This window comes from Ambystoma mexicanum, chromosome 7q (assembly GCF_040938575.1).
Source record: "Ambystoma mexicanum isolate Mex_15411 chromosome 7q, UKY_AmexF1_1, whole genome shotgun sequence".
In the NCBI taxonomy this organism is placed as follows: Eukaryota; Metazoa; Chordata; class Amphibia; order Caudata; family Ambystomatidae; genus Ambystoma; species Ambystoma mexicanum.
In genome coordinates, this window is record NC_090941.1 from 158,686,284 (window position 1) to 158,710,365 (window position 24,082).

General features: G+C 46.6%; 1 protein-coding gene across 1 annotated transcript in view; it reads left to right on the plus strand.

Moving 5' to 3' along the window:
• CFAP47 (cilia and flagella associated protein 47) overlaps positions 1-24,082 on the plus strand; it is a 3,369,192-nt gene that overhangs the window by 3,107,779 nt on the left and 237,331 nt on the right. Inside the window, exon 62 of the mRNA XM_069639370.1 lies at positions 3,310-3,471. Within this exon, the coding sequence (XP_069495471.1) occupies positions 3,310-3,471 (162 nt within the window). The remainder of the gene's footprint in view (positions 1-3,309; positions 3,472-24,082) is intronic.

The window sequence follows — 24,082 nt, forward strand, 5'->3', positions numbered from 1 at the left end:
CAGGCAAGTGGTGCCATACACGCATAGTTATAAACAGTGTAGGTTTGGCAATGTATATAGAAAAGAATAAAGGATCCACTTTACGGACATTTATTTAAAGCATAGTGGATAATATCTATTACCAAAAAAAGATAGTTTGCATATTACACAACTTACATTTGCTGCGCACTATGTACTAGCTCCTGGTTGCCTAGAGGTTGCTCCTCCCCAACGGGTGATGCCTGATAACCAGAAGCTGCTTTTTACTCCGGGTCAACAAATCCTCATTTTGATCCTTGTATATCTATGCCTCCAATCGAGCAAGGGCAAGGGTGAATGATGCAGATGGGTTTACAACCAACATGTATTAATTTGGAATTTCATAACGAGCCACAGTACACAAAATTGTTTACTAAAAACAAAACACACAAGTAGCAAATATGCTTTAGGCCAAGATGGAAAAAAAGTAAACGATGCAAGACTGTGATGATACCTTCGCAAGACACGCTGTTTTAGCTGCTACTTTTGAACACGATGCAAGTCCTCTACGGTGGATGCAATGTTCAGTATGTGCTAATTTAGACCAATCATTATGTTGTGAATATCTATGAATGATCAAATGGCGTACAAATGTATTTTGCCAAGAAGCACAATGCCACCTTAATTCTACACGGCTACAAAGCATACAGACACATTCTACACCTCAGCCAAGGACCTCTATTTTGTCAGCAAATTCTTGTTGGGTTCAGAGTAAAACAAGCCCAATAAGTATTTTAATTCATTTTAGAGCCAAGGTTGGCCTAGCACCCTGCCTCACCCCCCCCCCCCCCCCAACAGCACAAGCCCCATCCCTGGCACCCCCATCCACCACCAGACCCAGGCCCCATACCCACCACCCGAGTGCAACCTCATAACTGGCAACCTGCTTTTACCCTCGAGAGCCCAGGCCCCATACCTGTAATCCTGCTCCCCATCACCTGAGTCCGAGCCCCATACCTGGCATACTGCCTCCCCTCTACACCATAGCCCATGCCCCATACTTGCCATTTATTTTATTGCATTTAGTGCAATTCAAGCTTAAGAGCATCAGAGTGCTTTACAACAGGAGAGTGTCAGAATTGGGCGTGGAATTTTATACAATTGGTCCTGCCCCAGCACCAGATCAGTGGTCCCATATCTGGCACCCTGCCCCCTCACCAGCAGAGCCCAAACCCCATATTTAGCACCCTACCTCCCCACCACCCAGAGCGCATGTCCCATACCTAGCAACCTGCCTCCCAACAGCTGAGTCTAGGCCCCATGCCTGGCACTCTGCCTCTGCACCAGCAAAGGCCAGGCCCCTTACCTAGCTTCTGCCTCCCACCACCAAAAATAGAACCCCCATACCATCCTGCATCATCCCCTCTCCCTCCACCCCCCTGCCCCTCAAATAAGCCACTTACCTTACCTCTCTGGTCCCACTCCTCGGGGTGGTGCCGTGTGGTGTGGATGTCTGGAACCTGAAACAAGCAATGGAGCATATATTGATGCTGGTCTGTGTATGGTGGAAGCAGCAGCTGTGGGAGGTCATGGAGTGGATTTGTGGTCCATTACAACTAGTGGAGCACAGCGGCTGAAGTGTAACAAAAATAAAAGTGGTGGTACATTGTTTCCTCTGCCCTGCCTGCTTTTCGGCAATTCCCCTACTCACCTTCGCCCTTCTAATTCAAACTTCATACCTGGGTCCTTACTTACATTAATGTGTCATTGTCCCCCACAACACGCAGCTTTATGCAGCTTCCCCCCTTTCAATCAACCACCATTCGCACCTCCTAAGGGAAATGCCCATGACAATAGCCACGCCTACATCCCACCCAATACCTGCAAAGATTGCTGCGCATAAATAAATTCCCATACATGCCAACGTTTTGCAGCACTTGGGAGAGAGATTCTGCTACACAAAGTGGGAGAATTGAATTTTCCCATTTGGATTGCATTGAGGTACACATTATTTTAGTCGGGAGAAAGTATAAACGGCAAAAAGATGTATTAAAAAATCGGGGTCTCCCATAAAATCGGAAGAGTTGTCATGTCTGCCTTCATATGACTGCTTTTTGGGAATCCTGGATTGGTGGTGTTTTATTTCAATAGACATAAATCCCATTCCCAACTTAGTGACCTCAGCTACATTCTCTGGCCAGTGTCTTGAAACCCAATTCAAGCTTGACTTGCCTACTTTGCCCCAGCCAATCTGAGCCCTACCTGTCTGGCCCACATCTAGTTGTAAGGTATATGGCCAACATCCCACGCATGCTAAATCTGGTCCAACTTTGCAACAACACTTGATAGGATAAAGTGGGCAACATACAGCTTTAAAACAAACAAACACAAATATTAATTTGCTAAAAAGAACAAATGACAGTCCATTGAAACAAAACCACACCATTCCAGCGCCTGCAAGATAGCACAGTGTGATGTTACACTGCTTTGTTATCAGCAGGTCTCCGGTTCGAATCCCCAGTAGGGGAAGAGTTTAAAAAATGAAAAAATAATAAACCTGCCGTCCTCAGATGGTACTCGGGTAAGGCTATGTCATTCCTGCTCCGGCACCTTTTGACCCCACAATGCATTCTGGGTCGCTGCCTGCTTTCCATACTGGTTTAATCCGAATGCTCTGTTTTAAAGTGTTTTTTTTGTGTGTGTACTTGATGAACAGTTATGTATACCCCTGTAACCTGATATTCAGTCAGTAGAACATATATAGGATGTAATTCGGCACTGGGGACCCAGTGCGTGTAGGCATACACCGCAAAATGTTGGTCATTTACACAGCAGAGTGCATAAGTGCAGGTCAAAAGGTGGCATACAAGCATGCAAACTGCCTTTTGCCCTGCACTATGCACTCCACTGTGCAAATGAAGTTAACGCCTCCTAAGTTAACGCCTCCTGCCATGTGCGCATGGCAGGTGGCATTTACAATGGATCCCTCGGGGGTCCACCTGCTTTTTGATCCCACTGGGATCGCTATCATTTGCACCGGCATGAAAATACATGCCAGCACAAATGCTGGAGCATTTTTATGGCAGAGAGAAAGGGAGGTGATAGAAATGCAAGTTGCGTTCTGGGTCTCCTCTCCGCCATACAACAGGGCGAAAATGAGCCATGAGTGAATGCATGGCGTAAGAAAGCCTTATGCAAGGCTTTTATGCCATTCATTTGTTACGGCTCTGAAGAAAGTGAGCTCCATACCTTCAGACTTGTCGAGTTGTGTAAAGCACATGATTTACCTTTATTTAGAAGAAGTCAATGTATGGTATTGTTTCCTCTAATCATTTATTTTTCATTTTTAAGGCACACAGTGACATTGGTTGTGCAATGCGTCACAGGAGGTATTTGGAAGTTTCCAATAAAGTTAATCGCCACTGAACCAAACGTTGATGATGTCATCAATATAGAGGCAATTGGACTAAACAAGGAATCGATTGTGGGCTTTCGACTCACCAGTCAATCAAGGTAACATGGTTAATGAAAATGGGACATATTTCTAATTAGTGGGGACATGTGATAACCATAACAAAAATAAACCAAATCACTCATAAATCCATCACCTCAGAACTGCATGTTTTGAAAGTGTAAGCTTTTGTTCCTATAGTAATGGTTGTTTTCTTTATGCAAAAGATTCTAAATGGCTTCTTGGGTAGTACAAACATCACTTTGCGAATGTGTGCGATTATTTCTACTGTACCTTTCAGTGTTTTATGGTGAGGCCTTCAGAAAACTGCATGTGAATTCTACCAACTGAACTCGTTGTTGGCGTGCCAGGTTGATCGCCATGGTGTAAAACATTATATGTCATGCACTAGATCGCTGTATTCTAAGGGCAAGGTTGCCTTCTAGACTACTTGTTGACTCCACACACGTGGATCTACTACAATGACCACTGCCCTTAATTTCATGCCAAAATACCGTTTGTCCTGCCATTGACCCACAGATTGTGAAATCAATCAGTTGGTGCAAACCTCTGTCTCTCACATGTTCGCCCACGCAAAGCCAGCCCTTTTTCATTCATCTCATGGCCGCAGCACAAAATGTGGGGGCCCACTGCGAGCCTTGCTGGGGGCCTGCTGCGAGCCATACTGAGGGCCCCCCGACCTCATCAACAAATAACGGGTCGCGCCACACTCTGGGCCTGCCTAGACTACACACTTAAGCAAAACACACAATCATGCTGCTGCAGGGGCACGCTGCACACTGCACTAGGAGAAAGATATGAATATGTGTTTTAATGCATTATACAGCACACTTTCTGAGTCAAATTGGCTAAAAAGCCAGAGTGTATGCAATTGTTTTGTAGGGTAACACCAATCCAAAAATCCAATACATCCAAGTCACCAACAGTGCACAGGAACATTAATGCTTTCATTATTTTAATGTGTTGCTATTAAAAATGACATGCCACAATAAAAACATGTCCAACTGGCTGCAAAATGTAGACTAGTCAAGACATGTAATAAACATATTACAGTAAAACATGCCATGCCACATTAATACATACGTAGGCTGGAAGCACTCAAATGCCAGTCTATCTAGGTAATTACACAGGTCAAGCCAAAGTAAGAAATGACTAGACTGGCTGCACCAAAATGTGTCTCAAGCCACTAATAACACATACCATGGCGGCTTAGCATGGACATGGATCACCATTATGATTTAGCACACAAAGCCCACCCCACCTCATCACCCCAGACATCCCCTCTCCCTCCCGCCCCACTACCCCAATTTCCAAAATCAGCTCCTATGGTCAGAATTACCTCCACGCCCCTCTTCCTCGCCCCAATGTTTAAGTATGAGGCACCTTGCTTCATAGGTAAATACTGGGACAAGGAAGAGTCGGTCTATGAGTAATGAAGCTACAGGTAACTAAGCCAGACATTATCTCCATGTCCCTCTACCTCGTCCCAGTACTTGTGTATGAGGCAACATGCCTCGTACACAAGAACTGGGATGAGGAAGTGTAGGGATAGGCGTAGTGAAGATCACCAATAAGTAATCATCCAGGAAAAATAATCCAGAGAGGAGAATTTGCAATAAATATGCTGGCAAAGTATAAACGGTGCCCACTTTTAAACCCAACAAATTATTATGGAATATGCCAACATAACAAACCACTCCAAACTGGAGACCTGTGCTTTAAAGACACTTATGTGGTCTTGTGGGTAAGCGTCTGCTTTGGAAATATGACAACCTGGGGCGAAATCTTAGTAGCCGAACACTAGAGCAAGCAAACTTTTTTTTAAGGTTGGCCTCAAAAACACCCAAAAGGGGGTTGTGCCCACCGTCTGAAAAAGGTGGGGGGCCTCTGTCCACACACATGGATCCTCAACTTGTGCCCTGAAAATCAGCACAGGGTCAGAACCAAATAAATTAACCCCTCCAGTCTCCAAGACTGTAACCACTCCCGCCACATCCTGGGCAAATATTCATGACTCACTTCCCCCCTCATCCTTGACACTTTCACTCCCACGTTTGTCTTCAACAATACTCTGTTTTGGAAAGATAACTTGAAAAGTACACCGATCATAGTAAAGTACGCCCACAAATCTATAAATACTTATATCAATATTCTAGGCAAAATATTTACAATTGGGGCAATCCCCTTCCACAACCCCCACCTTGAATGCAAGATTACAAATACCAGAATTCAATTTAACAGGAGGCAAAAAATGTCCTGTGGATTTTAAAAATGTACTTGCAAGACTTGGACTCATAACAAAAGGTAATGTGTAAAAAAGTTACCTGTTTGTGTTTCAATGTTTCACAAAGAAATGCTTTATATATATATATTACATGGCCTGCGGTAGTGGCTGTGTAGTTATGGTTAAGTTGCGTAACCCATGGGAAGATCACGTTTTGGGCGGCTTATAACTTTTCTCCCCTTGGACGAATCCTCACCAAACTTTGCAGGTTTGGTCAGGTTTCGTCAGACATAATGGAAAACTATTTTGCTCACACCTACAGCCCAAACAGCTGGACAGATTTTCGTCAAATTTGTGCCAGGAGCAGCGGCTTGGTCCAAAAAGCATGCTTTTTTAAATTTGTGTAAAACGGTTTGGTAGTTCTTTTTTTAAAACAACTAAAAAGTAGGTCCGAAAAAATGTGTGATATCTGGCTCCACTTCACGGGCCCATTTCCCAATTCGTGCCGTGTTCAGGCAACCGATTGGCCTACAGGGTGCTGTGATGTCCGCAGACATCAGACCCGCCCACTGATTGGATGGTGAAAAGCGTGGAGTGCGTCAGATTTTTGGAAACACTCGCTATGTTGGATTTGTGGACATTCTGGTGGTGTCAGCGGATACCGCAGTAGAAAAATATAAGAAAACACAACATTTCAGTTGTCAAACTTATCTAACAATCTCTGGGGAGGTGAGGGGTGATAGGTTTGTAGTAGTGCAATTTAACCATAACGTTCCTTTAACAATGTTTTTTGTTTGTGAATTTCATAGATTTTTAGTAAGGCACTGTAACCGGAATGTTGCTTCAGCATGGTGTTTTCTGTGAAGATGATAGGTTTTTGGTACTGCAACTGAACCATAACGTCCCGTTAACAACGGGTTGTCAATGATTCCTTGGCTGCCCTCATGACTTGTGGAAAGGCCAAATTCTCCAGTGTTTGCATCCATTTCTGCTACCCTTTCCTTTTCCTAATAAAGTTGGTGTATCTTAGCAATTACAGATGTACAAGGTAAGTGTTGGAGAGTGGTTGAGTGGTTTCTCTTTTTGTGTTAACATTGCATGGTGAAGCTGTGCCGCACAGTACTGTCCGAAATGACTGCAGGAGAGCAGTATGGACATTTCCCAGGGAGACTACACCTGACCGGAGTATGTGCAATCACATTGCAGGTATTCGCAGGACTCCATTAGTTGCTGCATGGCCGCATCTTCTAATGCACGTTTTAATAGTTGTGGGAGTGCACGTGTATCCGTTGTAAAGCTATACCCATGCATAGGGCATTCTCTGTGTGCTCGGAACACCATGTCCCTACCGGCATTCTTGTAGTACGGCTGGCCGGGAAGGGCTTATTTTCCATGTTTTCCAGATTAAGCTTTTGCTCATACTTCACTGCTCCTCATTCTGCTCTTTTCTAACACATCTTTATCGAGTTCTTGCTTGTTATACTTTCAATTCACATTCAGTTGTTCAGAGACCTTCATACATGTATGATTTCCTTCATTTGCGTATTCTCTCACTGTCTCCAGATCAGAGACTTCTGTGAAAGTGCCGGTTCATGCAACCACTCAGATACAATGGATTTCAACAGCTTTCATCAGAAACCTTCATTTGCTTGTGTACTGGGCTATTTACTCACTGGTCTCGCTGCTGGATATCACAGCTTATCCTCTCGCATTGCTTCTTAAACCTGAAGTCAGGTTCTCACCTCCTGAACCTCAGACACTCCTGGGTCGGCATCCTTGCCCAGGAAAATGAGCACTGCTTTGCCACAAAGAAGTGACCGACCCACCACAGAGTTCCCTTCTTTCGACCTTGTATGCTCCCTGAAGACATGGCTCCCTCGCCACGCTTCAGAAAACTGCTTTACTCTGAAACTTTTCATTGTCTCAGCGCTGCGCTCTCCACAGGCTCATCACCGGCTGGACTGGACTTCCTGCTGCTCTCTCCTCCTTCTGCTGTGTGCTCCACCTTTTATACACCTGAACCCTGTCAAGGAGTTTCAGGCGTGAGCCCTTGAACTCTTTTGCCTGGCCATAGTTAACTCAATAAATGGGACATGCCTGACCTTCATGTCTGTATTCCTCCAAGTCCCTCTTCTTCATCCAGTACTAAAGTGGGGTTTTCTATGGGAAGTGTGCATTACTTTTCGAGGCTTCTTCCTTTTCTCAGTACTTTGTGGGGACTCATGGGGTAAAATAGGACATACGTGGAATTGGCCCATGAAAGCTGAGGGCAGGGGAGGATAAGTCAGTGTTAGGAAAGGGGGGATACCATGTCTCACGCTTAGGGGCTCTCCTCTTCTTCTTAGAGTTTGGTGGGAGTAGAGGGAAACTGATGGATTGGGATTTACAGTTGGAAGTTTAAGTCTCTCGTGATTGATCTCGTTTTTTTCCAACACCCCGAATGGTTTCTGTAATAGGGAGTAGATAATATTCCCTGCTGTTTTGTTCTCGCCCTTGTGTTGGAATATGTTTCATGATAGGGAAATTATAGTACTCTACTTTGCCTGTTTCTGACCCCTGCACTTTGTAAGAGTGAAAGAGGGAAGATGGCACAGGATTGGCAATAACCCATAAACTTAGAAGGAAGGTGCAGTAGGTCATCGTCATGACAAAAGTAATACTGCATCTCACACATCAGCATTCTCCCCACAAACCCCAAGGTCCCTCCACTCATGTGATTCTCCCTCATGGATAAAACCCCAGGGTCAAGATCTGGTATCCTCTCCTCTCTCTAGGTTCCCAGAGAGAAGGTCCTAAAAGAAATACATGTGAGAATGCCCTCGGTTTTCTCACAGTACAGATAGGGGTAGATTCAATACAGCCCTCCATAACTGACTTTCAAGGATGTTTAACCAAGTAAATTCATTTCCATCTAACAATTCTATGCCACATGTCACTGTGGGTATCGCTTTGATCCTCACAGATTCTATTAAGGGAAGCAATGTGTCTGAGCAATATGTTGACAGTAATATTTTCATTTGAGACTGAAATGACCTACATTTCAGTCTTAATCTGTGTTTGATAGCTCTGATCTTATTTTCGCAAGAGATGGTAACATCCAAATGGATTAGATTGTCCACCACCTTGATCCTTGTGTTATTAGTTGAACATTTAAACCCACATTTCTTCGGATTGCCAGAAAAAATGTATTTCTTAGATTTATCCATTGGCAACTATGTAATCGCTGAAATAATTGAGACTTCTTTGCAGACCATACAGGGTCTTGTACAATAGGATATCACTGGCATACGATAGCCAACATATTCGTGTGTTACCAATTTTTGGAGGGAATAGGTCCAGCTTATCCATTGCCTCTGGCATATCTGCCATGTAAAATTTGAATAGGCAAGGGGCAATAAAGCTTCCTTGTCTAAGCCCCATATTCGCCTTAATAGGTTTGGATAGGGTTCCAGACATGTCTAATTGTACCTATAATGTATTATCCGTATGGAATAGTTGAAGCATTTTCATAGGGAATTTTCCATGGCCAAAGTTTACCCTAAACCTTATTCCTATTCACCTTATCAAAGGTGGCTGTGTGATGTCTAATGCTACGGAATATAATGGCACAGAGTATTCCAGTAAAGCTTTCTGTTGGCAGAGCTCATAGACCAATCCATTCAGGTTTGTACCCATATGCGTTCTCAACCCGGTTTGGAACATAGTCACCCTGCCTTTGAAAGCCAGTCTTCTAGATCTTTCAAAACAAGCAGTGCGTTATTTTACTGAAGGTGTCAAGGAGACTTATAGGTCTCTAGTTGGATAGAGAGAACCAATCAGCTTTTTTTTTATAGATGGTTATAACAATCTCATTCTTCCATTTCAGGAGTTTAACCAGTGTCTATTATCTGTAAAAAAAAAAGCAGCCAAAGTATATTGGACCAAAGGATAGGTTCTTGTTTTTCGACCTTATTGGGGAGTCCATCAGGACCCTCAGTTCTTAAGGTTCAAAATCACTTTTTGTGGATGGCCACATCAAAATTCGATTCCCACTTAGGTGGCTGCTTACTGTAGTTGCAGTTTTCTGCTACATTATCGCTGTAATAGACTTTATGGAAGTGAGCTACCCGATGTTTTCAGAAATAGAGGCTGCCTGCATTGAATGTTGGGACATCTGTTTACTGTTTAGTATAGCCCATATTCCAAAAATGTTTTACTGGTAACGTGTTTTGGCTGTCCAGTAGTTTCCTGGTTGATTTATAAGATTTATTGCAGTTTTTAAATGTATTTTAACCTCTTTAATTTTTGCTAAGGTCTCTGGTAGATATGGAGCCAATCCCCTGCCCCTTGCACTTATGCCAGCAGTCCGGCGGTGACCTCTTAAACATCACTCTGAGTCTCTCCGGTGTATAGTACCATTGAGTGAGAATTTTATACCACATTTCTATTAGTTGGATAGATCGTGTTAGTTTCGGGATATTATGCCAAAGTGTCTCCCATACCTCGTCCGCTATTTGATGATCCAATGTACCTTCCTATTTGCCCATTTATAGCCACTTTTCCCAGGAACCCCCTTTAGATATCCAAGCATAGAATGTAGAGATGAGGTGCGTGTCCCCTGTATGCGACGTGATGTATTTCTCAAATGTAGTGAGCTGTCTGCCGGTTCATATTTTATTGAGGTGGTGCATAACCCAGAGCTGAAGCTGATCCCTTTCTGTGAGTGCAAAAGATTGTTTACGTTGCTTGAATGTTTTTTAATTTCTTGACCTAGCATTAAATCTTTAAGCCTTACACAGCCCGCCTCCCTCCATTTCCCAAAAGTACTCACTTCCATTCCGGAGTAAACTTAGGATTCCCAAAAATAGGTGTAAAGGGCCCCAGAATAGTTGATGTGTGCTTCTGCTTCAACGCTTCGTCTCACACTTCGTCCACGAGTGTGGTTATTTGCAATGCCTTCATACTTGGAGGACGGTCAGGTCTAGGCAACCATAACACCTCATCTAATGGACCACCCACCACTGCTCTATCCATATCAACCCAGTGCTTACTATCCTCTCCTGAAAGTAATTGTTTCAGTACCCTCAACTGGGCCGCCAATAGTAGTTTCTAAAATCGGGGAAGGCCATACCTCCCCTATTCATTGGGGCCATTAAGGTCCGTAAGGCCACCCGCTGTCTTTTATTATGCCAAATAAAGGAATAAAGGATGCGGTTGAGTTACTTAAAAAAAAAAATTGGGGATATAGACTGGCAAAGCTTGAAAATAGTAGAGAAAGCGTGGTAGATTCACCATTTGTATCAAATCTATTCACTCCAGCCATGATATACATTCCACCTTTGCAGGTCCCCTCTGAAAGCTTTGAGCAACTGAGTATAATTTGCCTCATTCAGCATTGCCACTGATTTCGTAATGTAGACCCCCCAAGTATTAAATGTTTTCTTTGGGTGACGGAAATTGAATGGATCCCCGTATTTCATCTATTATATCCTTTGATAGTGTGAGGTTGAGTATATCAGATTTATGTGGCTTAACCTTTAATCCCGTAACGTCCCCAAATAATGTCAATTCCAAGGTAATCACCTTCAGGGATTCTGCAGGATCCGATATAGCCAACTACATGTCATCGCCGTATGCCAATATTTTGTGATCCAACCTCCTGAAATGGACCCCTTTCACACCCAGTGTTTCCCATATACCCTGCAGAAAAGGTTCCAGATAAATCGCTTAAAGCAAGGGGGATAGCAGGCATCCCTTTTTCGTTCCCCTCTCTAGACGAATCGGACCAGACAGCTGTCCATTGATGGACAGATGGAGGGTTGGGGTCTGATAATTCGCTTGTATCCTATGAAGAAAGCACTTGCCAAACCCCATTTTCTTCATTGTTTGGAAAAGAAAGGACCTTTCTACCCGATTAAGCGTCTTTTCGGTGTCTAATGCGAGATGTAGCGCTGGGATCCCCCGCCATTTAACTTTCTCAATTAGGTGACATACCCTCCTTAAGTTATCAAAGGTTTGACAGTGGTTTATGAACCCTGCTTGATCGGGTCTAATTAGCGTATGAAGTCTGTCTTCCATTCGTGAAGCTAATATCTTGGTGCATATTTTGGCATCAATGTTGATTAGCGCTGTTGGGCAAAATGACCCACACTGTGTCGGGTCTTTTCCCAGTTTCGGGAATACCACTAATCTAGCCTCATCTATTGATGCTCTAATGTGGCGAGTTTTTTCGAAAGAGTTAATAAGCATGTTAAATGGGGGGCCAGAATTCTCCAGTATTTCTAATAAAACCCAGCTGTGAAGCCATCAGGTACCGTAGCCTTTTTTAGCTGAAGTTTTCTTTTGGCTGCGATAACTTCCTCCTCTGCAATATCCTCTCCCAGCTCTTCACTGTCTTATCTCGGTAGCTTCGAAAGAGATAGTTCCGCTAGATATGAATTCAGCAGGCCATCCTGCTGCCTATCGGAAGAATATAACAACATTTTCAAAACATTTTAGATTTCCCTCTGTATTGGTCACCTCCTTCCCTTCCCCTTCCGTAATTTTTATAATCGTTTGGGTGGCTGTCTTCTGTCTTAATTGTCGTGCTATTAACCTTCACGCTCTATTTCCTTCCATGTAGTAATGTTGTTTAGTTCTAAGTAGGGTCCTTTTTGCCTTTTTCAACCTTAATAATTCTAGCTGTCCTCTAATTGCTCAATAGGTTTTCATTGTTTCCGTTACAGGGTAGTTATCCATTTCTGGCATTATATTCCTAAATTGAGTCTCTAAGTCTTCCTCAAGTCGCCTCAGGGCTTTGCGTGCTATCAGTTCCCCCCTGATTACCACTTTGAACGCATCCCACCCAATCCCGGGGGAGGTATACGCGATTGCATTTTCTCCAATATAGGCCTGAATTCTCTCGTCTGGCTCCCCCAAGAAATCTGTGTCCGCAAGGATCCATCCGGCAATACCCAACTCCACCGGCCCCTATTACTGGGTGTCATGATCAATATTGCCCCTAAGGGGGCATGATCCGATAAGGCAATCGATCCAAGACCAACTTCCTGAATTCATCCCGCCATTCTGGCAGATCTTCCAAATATAATCTATTCACGACTGGGTTTTATGAACATGAAAAAGAAACGTGAATCCTGCTTCCATTCCGCTGTTGGCTCGCTACACATCCACTAACCCCAATTGTGTACATTTGTCTTTAAGCTGTTGTAATGTTGTGCCCCATGGCATGAAACCAAGTTGGCTAGTGTCAATTTCTGCATCCCATATTTTGTTAAAATACCCTGTCATTATTACATGACCATCAGCTATTGCAAGTGCTGCCAATGTTGCCTTCAGAAAACGTTCCTGTCCTGAGTTAGGTGCGTACACTGCCGCAGCCGTGAATACTTCCCTCCGAATGCGGAATTTCGCAAATTGGTATCTCCCCAGTTTATCACATACCAAGTTCAGAATCACCAGATCAGGCTTATTCCTGAATGCTATCAGGGCCCCCGCTATTTTTCTCATTCATATTAGCCTGAAAGATCGGTGGGTAGTCTTGTAATCTAATACGCAATTTATCTTTCCTACATATATGGGTTTCTTGAATGGCAAGAAAATCCGGTTTCTCGCGCCTCAAGAATGATCCGAGCTTGCATCGCTTTGCTGGTGAATGTAGCCCTCGAATATTGTATGTGAGTATCTTAAAATCCATGGTGAGTACCTAGTCCAACCAAACTCCTTCCCTTACGCTGGACCTTTACCTCTAATCCCCATAGGGGTCCCCCAAAATTGACGTGGACCTTGTCTTCCTTAAAATAGAATGCATATATAACGCATATTGGGAGCTTTTAATCTCTTCTTTTCCTGTCTGCCTCCCTCTGCCGTATCTTCGTGTTTATCCTGCTGATCCCCCTCCCAACCGCTGCCCTCGTCCCACTTACCCCCATTGCACTCACCCTCACCCTCTCCAATCACCCCTCACCTCCAAACTTTAACCCAGGACCGTACATGGGTCCTAGTGACAACCACAGGAGTAACCATCCATGAACCGGTAGGATACCTGGGAGCAACCAACTGTGGAGAGACATGCTAACCCTCTGCAAGAGATCCCAAACCAGTCCCCTGCTTCAACCCCGGACACATCCCGTTCTTCCATCTCCAACTCTGTTCTCCCTCCCCTGTTTACTTTAAAATGTCCCTCCAAAGCTCTCCAGGGTACCTGGTTTATCTGGTCCCCCCGCCTTCACCCCTCAGAGTATGGCGTGTCCTCCAACTTGTCCCAGCCTTTCGGAGCACAAGCTTTCCTGTTGTCTCGCTTTGCCATGCACCACTCTCATTGTCGCCTCTGCTGGGTGGTCTCTCCTCCCGCCTCTGATGTCCCGGTCCAATCTCTATTTTCCAATGCTACCACATCCAGAACATCTTCACATGTTGTTACTTGGAATTGTCTTCCCTTCCAGAAAAATAGCAAGCCAAAAGGAAGGGTCCACGTGTACCATATCTTCTCCTGGTTGAGAATACTATTGACCGGATTAATCTGCCTCCTTTTGAATAGGGTAGAAAATGCCAGATCTTGATAGAGCTGTACTTCCGAGCTATTAATGGTTAAGGATGGACCTGTTTGTGCTGCCCTCAGAACTCCTTCTTTCTGCCCATATGATGTGAATGTGGCCAGCACATCACAGGGTCATGCCGGATATTCTTTCCTAGAAGGGCCCACCTATGAATTCTATCTAGAAGAACACCATCCAAGGGAATTTCCAGAAGCAAATCCGGACAGAGGGTTCATAATGAGGACTTAACATCTTTATCTGTGATCTCCTCTGGAACGTTCTTGATGCAAATGTTTGATCGCCTTGACCTGTTCTCGAGATCTTTGCACTGAATTTGCAAATTGTGTGTCATCCGTGCTAGTTGTTCTAGGGTTTCATCATTTTTCCGTGAGTCTTCTGACAATTCTTGTAGAGCTTGTTCAGCAATGTCCACACGTTCTCCTAATTTTGGAATGTGGCCTTTTACTTCTTGTACCGCAGTTTTTATATCGGATCTTACAGCGGTAATCTGTTCTTGAAAAGACTCCTGGAGCGTTTCCTTTAGGTCGCTGTTGGTGATCGGCTAAACATTGCATTAGTTCCTCTTTAGTAATTGCCATTGTGCCTCTGTGCTCTGTAGTCACTATGTCTGTTGACCGTATTATTGGAGATCGAGTCTCGCTGGGCGTGCCTTTCCCCTCTGATTGCCAGCACTTGGTGATTGTCCCCTCTGCTCCTCAAGTATTCACGTTGGCGGGTGAAGGGGTGCCTTAAGTATGTCCTCTCCCTTTAGCACTCGACATATGCTTCCTTAGGCGCTCACCACTTAGCAGCCCACACTCCGTTAATTGACTGGATCTGACGGGTTACCCACTTTGATCAGCCCTGTAGCGCTCAGTGGCGTCTGCTTCCACACCTGACGTCAGTGACCACTAGCTCCATCAACCAGGATCCGATCCACACAGAGACAACCAGGATCCGATCCACACAGAGACAAATACCTATAGCCTTCAGTCCTTTATATTTCACTCCAAAAGGGATCACATGTGCCACTGTAATCAGCCGAGAGGTTCTCAGTATCTTGTATCTCCTCATCACCAAGACCTTGTATCACAAAAAAACAGGCCCAGCGCTCCTGAAGCACACAGGCTATTGAGGGTCTTGCCCTTTGATTGGAAGTTTTGAAGGCTGGTAGGGATTGCGTGGCTATCTGTTAAGTCGTTAAATCCCCAGGGCCTCCGCACCCTTTCACAGCCCGCACTTTGTAGTTTTTAGTTCACCTGATCGCCAGTTCCTCCTCACCTTCACTATTCGCGCCGCAGTCGTTGGTTATGGGGCTGGCTGGAGCAAACCTTTGGAGCTATATTGTCCATAGATGAGTGGGATTAGGCTACGCTCACTTCTGCTTCGTGGCTGTCACCAATGCAGCAAATTCTGTTGATATAGTACTCCCCAGAGGACCTCCGTCCTTGCCCACCTTTCTAACACCAAGGGGTCCACCTTTCAATCACCAAGGGGCATTGCTCCCTGCACAGTGTTCCCTCCTGCGGTGTGCTCAGTGCTCCTATTCCACTGTTATGCACTCGTCGCCTGCCACACCCACGGACCCACACAGGAGGTGGGTACCTCTTTTTCTGTCAACCCCAGCACTCCTCCACAAAGTCGTCCTCTTGGACACCAGAGGGATGTCAGTGTTAAGACGGATTTCTGAACTCTGTCTGGGAGGGGCAGAGGTTCAGAAGGCCAGCCCAATTTCTCGGAACAGGGTAACCTCTCGACAAGCCAGACCAATCAGGGTAGCGATCGCGGCAGTCAAGACTAGGTCTCAAGAGGGGTGAGGGTGACTGAAAGCCTGCAATGAGCACAAACAGCAAGGACACTTACAGATTACTCCAAACAGGTGTTATATTAAAAATATAGACAGATTTATCCAATGCCTTTGCAACAATGACCGTAGCGAGAAATCACAACTAAACTCAAGTAAACCAACACATACCAAACCAATACAATATATATATATATATACAAATACAAACAAGTCTAACGCGTTAGACGCACGAAATGTGTAGACCACCTAGATGGGGAGGAAAACAGGCAGTGCGAATAATAATCAGACCCAGTCCGCCTTCAGAGGCACCTAACTAAAAGGAAGTCCAAACCCTACGAAGAGTGGAGCCTTGTGCTCAAAAGTACCTGCACACGCTGGTGCCAACGGGCAAAAAGGGGAGCCTCTTCGAGGGAATCAGGCAGTTCAGTTCGGTGAACAAATGAAGATGAACAGAGCTCCGCGACTCAAGCGCAGCCTCCACTGTGGGCAGAAGCAGAGCGTGAGTACGGAAAGGCGTGCTGTTTGACACAGCGAGGATAGGCTATGGACTACTGCAGGAGGGCGACCAGTTCCTAGCTATGCTACTCATCGGCCCCCGATGCAGGCAGATCCAGGCTTCTCTGTGTCAGTTTCAGTGCTGGCAGGTTCAGATAGGAGCAGGGGACGTCTCGTCGTCATGTAGATTCCGCAGCAGCAGAGTTCAGTTGAGGGCGTCCCAAACGCAGTGAACCCGCACAGTTTGTTACCACAGCAGGGCAACGGAGCGGCCGTGTGTATCTCAGCCAAATGTACACTACTCACTTCAGACCTGGGAATGCCAAGTGTACGAATCGTGTGAGATTGACAAGAACTCAAAATACAACACAACCTGACGGCGGTTACAGAGCCAGACTCCTGGGTAGGCTGGTCAGTCTGCTGGATGGCCCAGAGACACTTCCGAAGGCTTACGTGCAGGAGATGGTGAAGGTGCCGAGAATAGCTGTCCCCGCTATTCCAAGGGTCGAAGTACCAGTACAGGCCTTCTCGTTCGATCCGAGGTAGAAAGGGTTTCACAAAGCGACAGCAGTGCAGAGGAGCAGTCCTTCAGGGGGGCACCAGCGATTCCTTGGTTCAGCCTCGTGGTTGCAGGATACTTGGCTCCTGTATCCCTTTGTTCGTGAGAACTCAGGAGATCGACCTGGTAGTGGTGTTTCCAGCCTCCTCTTATCCATGGTTCCCTTTGCGCCAAAACGGAGAGGACCCAATGGGAGATCTGCTCACAAAACACTCACACCATACGTGGACCTATCACGGACCACGGTGGTCCCAGGCATTCATACCACACTACACTCTCTGGCACCCAGGATGTGTATTGGGACCAGACATCCCAGCCCACATCCTGGAGGCACACACAAGGCCTGTAGAAGCCTGCGAAAGCATCTGTGTTTCGTGGGAAAGTACATGCCCAAATAAGGAAGGCCCCGGGTCGGCTCGACCTGGGGAAGGTGAAGGGGGCAAGCCGGTCAGCGGACAGGACAAAAAGCCTTGTGGTCTGGCCATTTTGGGAGCCAGGCCACCATTTTGGGCTAAGCGCGAGAAACGCGCTTAAAACGCCAAAAGGAGCTCAAAAACACAAGAAACGATTGCTGCCACCAGTCCCATCCGTGATTCACTTGCACCGATCATTTACAATCCAAAAAGAGTATCTAGGGCAGTGGTCTTCAAACTTTTTTGGCCAGGGCCCCCTGAGCAAAATTTGGGCAGGTCGGGACCCCCCAGAAATGCCAAATGGACAGTATATATTGCGCGCCGTCACCTGCTCCCATCAAAGTCGCTGGGCTCCCTCATCCCACTCCTACCCAGTCGCTGGTCTCTCCCCACCCCATCACACACCCAGGGCTCTCCCCACTCTGCTCCCATCACTATCCCATGGTTCCCGCCCATTGTGCTCCCACCATAGTCCCTCGGTTCCCCCATCCCGTTCCCAACACAGTCTGAGGGCCAGTGGCGGCTGGTGAATCTTTTTTAAGTGGAGGGGCATTAAGGGGAGGTTCGGGGGGGTTTCCCCCTGTGAATTTTTTTTTAAATAATAGGTTAAAATGTTGCATTGTAGAGCATACTTTTAACAAAAAATGGGTAAATAGCCAAACAGTTTGCAATTGTTGCTGGGAGTCCAGGGGGCAGGCATTGATATTTTATTTCTATCGCGCTCGTACACAAGTGTTTCAGAGCGTGACAAGGCAAGGGAGGGGAACAGAGGAGAATAAAACAGCGATCTTACTAGGCCCAGTGACATTGAGAACGCGCAAGTGTGAGGGGAAAAGTGCATGGAAGGGGGGAGAAGTGGAAAGTGCGAAGCAGAGGAGAAACAGATAAATAACAATAAATAAATAATAAAGGCAACAAACAGTGGTAGTGCAGCCAGCAATTTGCAAGTGCTACGTTTAAGGCAGCAGACAGGGTAGGTCTGATAAGTGCAGGAAGAAAGATGGTTCTCCTCAAGTTTTAGAGTGGCAGGGCGCTGTTCCAGAGGGAGGCCCCAGCCGAAGACGGAGATCTACCCCCAGCTCGTTTCTTTGATAAGCAAGCAGTAACTTAGCTTACAGTGCCCTCTTGTGTCATGTTGCACGAAAGCTGCAAAATGAAAGAAACGTTTCCCGGTACTGACTGTCTAAAGGGCATGTCAGTTTCCCCGTAAGAATGGAGCGAAAGCCCAGAGGAGTGCGGCAGAAGGCTGCACTTCTCTGGCAAAGTCTAGATCCTGGTGAAAACAACAGCAAAAAGTTTAGGGGTTGCCACATGGAAGGAAAATTACCCACAATTAAGAAATCTTTCCTAACACTCGCCCCTCCCAGACTATGGACAGGGGGAACTAATGCACCCCTGGATGAGTCTCTTGTTCAGGTTGGTTAAACATTCTGGACAACCCATCAGCATTGCTATGTTGGACACCTGGCCTATGCTCAATAGTGAAGTTGAAGCCTTGTAGACTTATGGACCACCTAAGCAACTTTGGATTCTCTCCCTTCATGTTCATTAGCCACTTTAAGGGCTTATGGTCAGTTTGCACAGTGAAGTGGGTCCCATAGAGGTAGGGCCTCAGCTTCCGTAGGGCCCACACTACAGAGAAACATTCTTTCTCCACTGTGGACCATCTGAGCTCTCTGTTCTTAAGCTGGCGACTAATAAAACCAATAGGGTGTTCCTTACCCTTCTCATCTATAGTACAGCTCCTATCCCAGTGTCAGAGGCGTCCGTCTGCACAATAAAAGGTCTTTGATAATCAGGGGCCCTGAGGACAGGGGCCTGGCACAAGGATTCTTTTAAGCCGTTGAAGGTCTTCTCACACTCGTCGGTCCAAGTTACCTTCTTGGGTTTCTTCGGAGTGGTGAGGGCAGTCAGGGGCAGCTATGGTGCCGTAGTCTGCCACGAAGTTGCGGTAATACCCCGTGAGTCCTAAGAAGGCTCTCACTTGGGTCTGTGTAGTGGGGGTAGGCCAGTCTTGTACTGCTTGTACTTTACTGGGAAGAGGCTGTATCCTCCCTCCACCTACTTCATGTCCAAGGTAAACCACTGAGCCTTGTCCAATCTGGCATTTACTAGCCTTTATGGTCAAGTGTGCTTTCTGAAGAGCCTGGAGCACAATCCCAAGGTGTTTCACATGGTCTTCCCAGGTGGCACTGAAAACTGCTATATCATCCAGATATGCAAGACAGAATTCGTCCAACCCATTCAACACATGATTCACAAGCCTCTGGAAAGTGGCAGGTGCATTTTTCAACCCGAACGGCATTACCCTGAATTGGTAAAGGCCGTCTGGAGTAGAAAATGCTGTCTTCTCCTTGGCATGTTCTGCTAAAGCTATTTGCCAATAGCCAGCAGTGAGGTCAAACGTGCTGAGGTACTTGGAGGCACCCAAAGTATCCACCAGCTCATCTGTTTGAGGCAAGGGGTGTGCATCTGTCTTGGTGACAGCATTCAGAGCCCTGTAATCCATGCAGAACCTCAATTCAGAAGTGCCTGCCTTTGGAACCAAAACGACAGGGCTGGACCAAGGACTACTAGAGGGTTCAATCACCCCAAGGTCTAACATCTTGTTGACCTCGGTCTTAATGTAAGACCGTTCTTTGTCTGACATCCTGTATCCCCTACTTTTGGTAGGTACACGGTCTCCTGTGTCTATGTTATGTTTGCACCAAGGTGTCAAACCAGGCGACTGTGAAAACAGGGGGGAAAACTGCCTAAGCAAACTTTTTAACTCGGCCTGCTGAGTAGAAGTCAGGTGAGGGGCCACTCAGACACCCTCAAAGGAGCTATCTGAAGGACCGCTTTGGAACAGGTCGGGGAGAGGTTCAGACTCCTCTTCCTCAACATCTGAAGCCAGTAGCAGTGCTGCGATTTCGACACTTGGGACGAAAGCCTTCAGCCTATTTACGTGGAACACTTTTGGAGCCTGTCCAGGCCTTCCAAGGTCCACTAAATAGTTAACCTCACCCAGGAGTTCCACCACTGTGTAAGGGCCTGACCATTTGTCCTGTAAAGTTCGAGGCCTTATGGGATACATGATCAGGACTTGCTGACCAGGGGTAAAATTGATGAGGGAAGCTTTCTGGTCGTACCAATGTTTCACCAGCGTTTGTCCTGCCTTCAATTTATCACTAGCCAAGCCCATCAGAAGTACCATCCATTATCTGAGCCCCAGCACATAATCTACTACGTTGGTAGTACAAGGGGGAGTGGGCATCTCCCATCCCTCTTTGACTATGGCGAAGGGTCCCCGTACAGGATGACCGAACAGAAGTTCAAAGGGGCTGAAGCCAACACCCTCCTGTGGTACCTCTCGGTAGGCAAACAGTAAGCATGGTAAAAGAAGATCCCATTTCCTTCTCTGAGGTTCTTCCAGAGCCCCAATCATGCTTTTTAACGTTCTGTGGAAACGTTCCACCAGACCATTGGTCTGGGGGTGGTAGGCAGAAGAGAACTTGTAGGTGACCCCACATTCTTTCCACATAGCCTGCATATACTTCAACATAAAGTTGCTGCCACTATCCGACACAACTTCTTTAGGGAAGCCAACCCTAGTAAATATGCCAAGTAACGCTTTTGCAACTGACTTGGCGGTTAGTTTTCAATGGGATGGCCTCAGGATATCTGGTTGCATGGTCGACCAGCACCAGGATAAACCTATTGCCGGAGGATGTTTGCGGGTCAAGGGGACCAACGATGTCGATCCCTACACTTTCGCATGGTACTCCCACCACTGGGAGTGGTACCAATGGAGCTTGGATTGTCGAGCCAACCTTACCAGATAACTGGCAGGATGCACAACTCCTGCAGTGACTTTCTACTTGCACCCCCATCTTGGGCCAGTAGAAGTGCATGGATAACCTTTGCTTGGTCCTCTTAATACCAAGGTGACCAGCAAGGGGCACTTTATGCGCCAGCTGCAGGAGGAAGGGTCTTACAGCAAGGGGAACCACCAACCTCCTATGGTCTCCTTCTGTAGACCCTGTGGGCTCACTATACAGGAGTCCACCTTCCCAATAAATCCGATGCGTCCCAGGAGGTTCACCCTCAAGCTGGGAGCAGGCCTGTCTCCTTAGGCCTTCCAGAGATGGGCACTCACTTTGGCCTTTACTGAATTCTTCCCTGTCAGGACCACCTTCTACTAACAAGTCTTTTAGTTCCGGATGGTCGATGGGGTCAAATACTTCAGGCATCGCCACCTCCTCGTCAGGCCCGGGCGATTGACCAACTTCCTCCACCACAGTGGTAGGCGAGCTCGGGGGAATGTTCTCTTTCCCTCGTCTTGACTTTCTTACTCCTTTTGCCTTGGGCTTCCCCATCGGCGGGGGCGGCGTATTGGTCTTGGCCAATGCTGCCCGTGTTTGAGACCGTGTGCAGGGTCTGTCAGCAGTCTCTCCTACGAGCCCTAAAGCTCTGAGATCATTGCCTAACAAGACCTTTCCTGGGACGTTTCTCTGAATGTTCACTGGAATCCTGACTGCTGTACCAACAATGGTACCAATGGTACCAACAAGGCCTTTTCAACAATGACCGTAGCGAGAAATCACAATAAAACTCAAGTAAACCAACACATACCAAACCAATACAATATATATATATACAAATACAAACGAGTCTAACGCGTTAGAAGCACGAAATGTGTAGACCGCCTAGTTGGGGAGGAAAACAGGCAATGCGAATAATAATCAGACCCAGTCCGCCTTCAGAGGCACCTAACTAAAAGGAAGTCCAAACCCTACGAAGAGTGGAGCCTTGTGCTCAAAAGTACCTGCACACGCTGGTGCCAACGGGAAAAAAGGGGAGCCTCTTCGAGGGAATCAGGCAGTTCAGTTCGGTGAACAAATGAAGATGAACAGAGCTCCGCGACTCAAGCGCAGCCTCCACTGTGGGCAGAAGCAGAGCGTGAGTACGGAAAGGCGTGCTGTTTGACACAGCGAGGATAGGCTATGGACTACTGCAGGAGGGCGACCAGTTCCTAGCTATGCTACTCACCGGCCCCCGATGCAGGCAGACCCAGGCTTCTCTGTGTCAGTTTCAGTGCTGGCAGGTTCAGATAGGAGCAGGGGACGTCTTGTCGTCGTGTAGTTTCCGCAGCAGCAGAGTTCAGTTGAGGGCGTCCCAAACGCAGTGAACCCGCACAGTTTGTTACCACAGCAGGGCAACGGAGCGGCCGTGTGTATCTCAGCCAAATGTACACTACTCACTTCAGACCTGGGAATGCCAAGTGTACGAATCGTGTGAGATTGACAAGAACTCAAAATACAACACAACCTGACGGCGGTTACAGAGCCAGACTCCTGGGTAGGCTGGTCAGTCTGCTGGATGGCCCAGAGACACTTCCGAAGGCTTACGTGCAGGAGATGGTGAAGGTGCCGAGAATAGCTGTCCCCGCTATTCCAAGGGTCGAAGTACCAATACAGGCCTTCTCGTTAGATCCGAGGTAGAAAGGGTTTCACAAAGCGACAGCAGTGCAGAGGAGCAGTCCTTCAGCGGGTCACCAGCGATTCCTTGGTTCAGCCTCGTGGTTGCAGGATACTTGGCTCCTGTATCCCTTTGTTCGTGAGAACTCAGGAGATCGACCTGGTAGTGGTGTTTCCAGCCTCCTCTTATCCATGGTTCCCTTTGCGCCAAAACGGAGAGGACCCAATGGGAGATCTGCTTACAAAACACTCACACCATACGTGGACCTATCACGGACCACGGTGGTACCAGGCATTCATACCACACTAGACTCTCTGGCACCCAGGATGTGTATTGGGACCAGACATCCCAGCCCACATCCTAGAGGCACACACAAGGCCTGTAGAATCCCGCAAAAGCATCTGTGTTTCGCGGGAAAGTACATGCCCAAATACGGAAGGCCCCGGGTCCGCTCGACCTGGGGAAGGTGAAGGGGGCAAGCCGGTCAGCGGACAGGACAAAGAGCCTCGTGCTCTGGCCATTTTGGGAGCCAGGCCACCATTTTGGGCTAAGCGCGAGAAACGCGCTTAAAACGCCAAAAGGAGCTCAAAAACACAAACGATCGCTGCCACCAGTCCCATCCGTGATTCACTTGCACCGATCATTTACAATCCTAAAAGAGTATCTAGGGCCTGTAGAAGACAAGAGACCCATGAGAGCAGTAACTTAGCTTACAGTGCCCTCTTGTGTCATGTTGCACGAAAGCTGCAACATGATAAAGAAACTACGGAAAACAACGTTTCCCGGTACTGACTGTCTTAAGGGCATGTCAGTTTCCCCGTAAGAATGGAGCGAAAGCCCAGAGGAGTGCGGCAGAAGGCTGCACTTCTCTGGCAAAGTCTAGATCCTGGTGAAAACAACAGCAAAAGGTTTAGGGGTTGCCACATGGAAGGAAAATTGCCCACAATTAAGAAATCTGTCCTAACAGTCAGACCTATGAATTCTATCTAGAAGAACACCATCCAAAGGAATTTCCAGAAGCAAATCCGGACAGAGGCTTTGTAATGAGCACTTAAGATCTTTATCTGCGATCTCCTCTGGAATGTTCTTGATGCAAATGTTTGATCGCCTTGACCTAGGGTTTCATCATTTTTCCGTGAGTCTTCTGACAATTCTTGTAGAGCTTGTTCAGCAATGTCCAC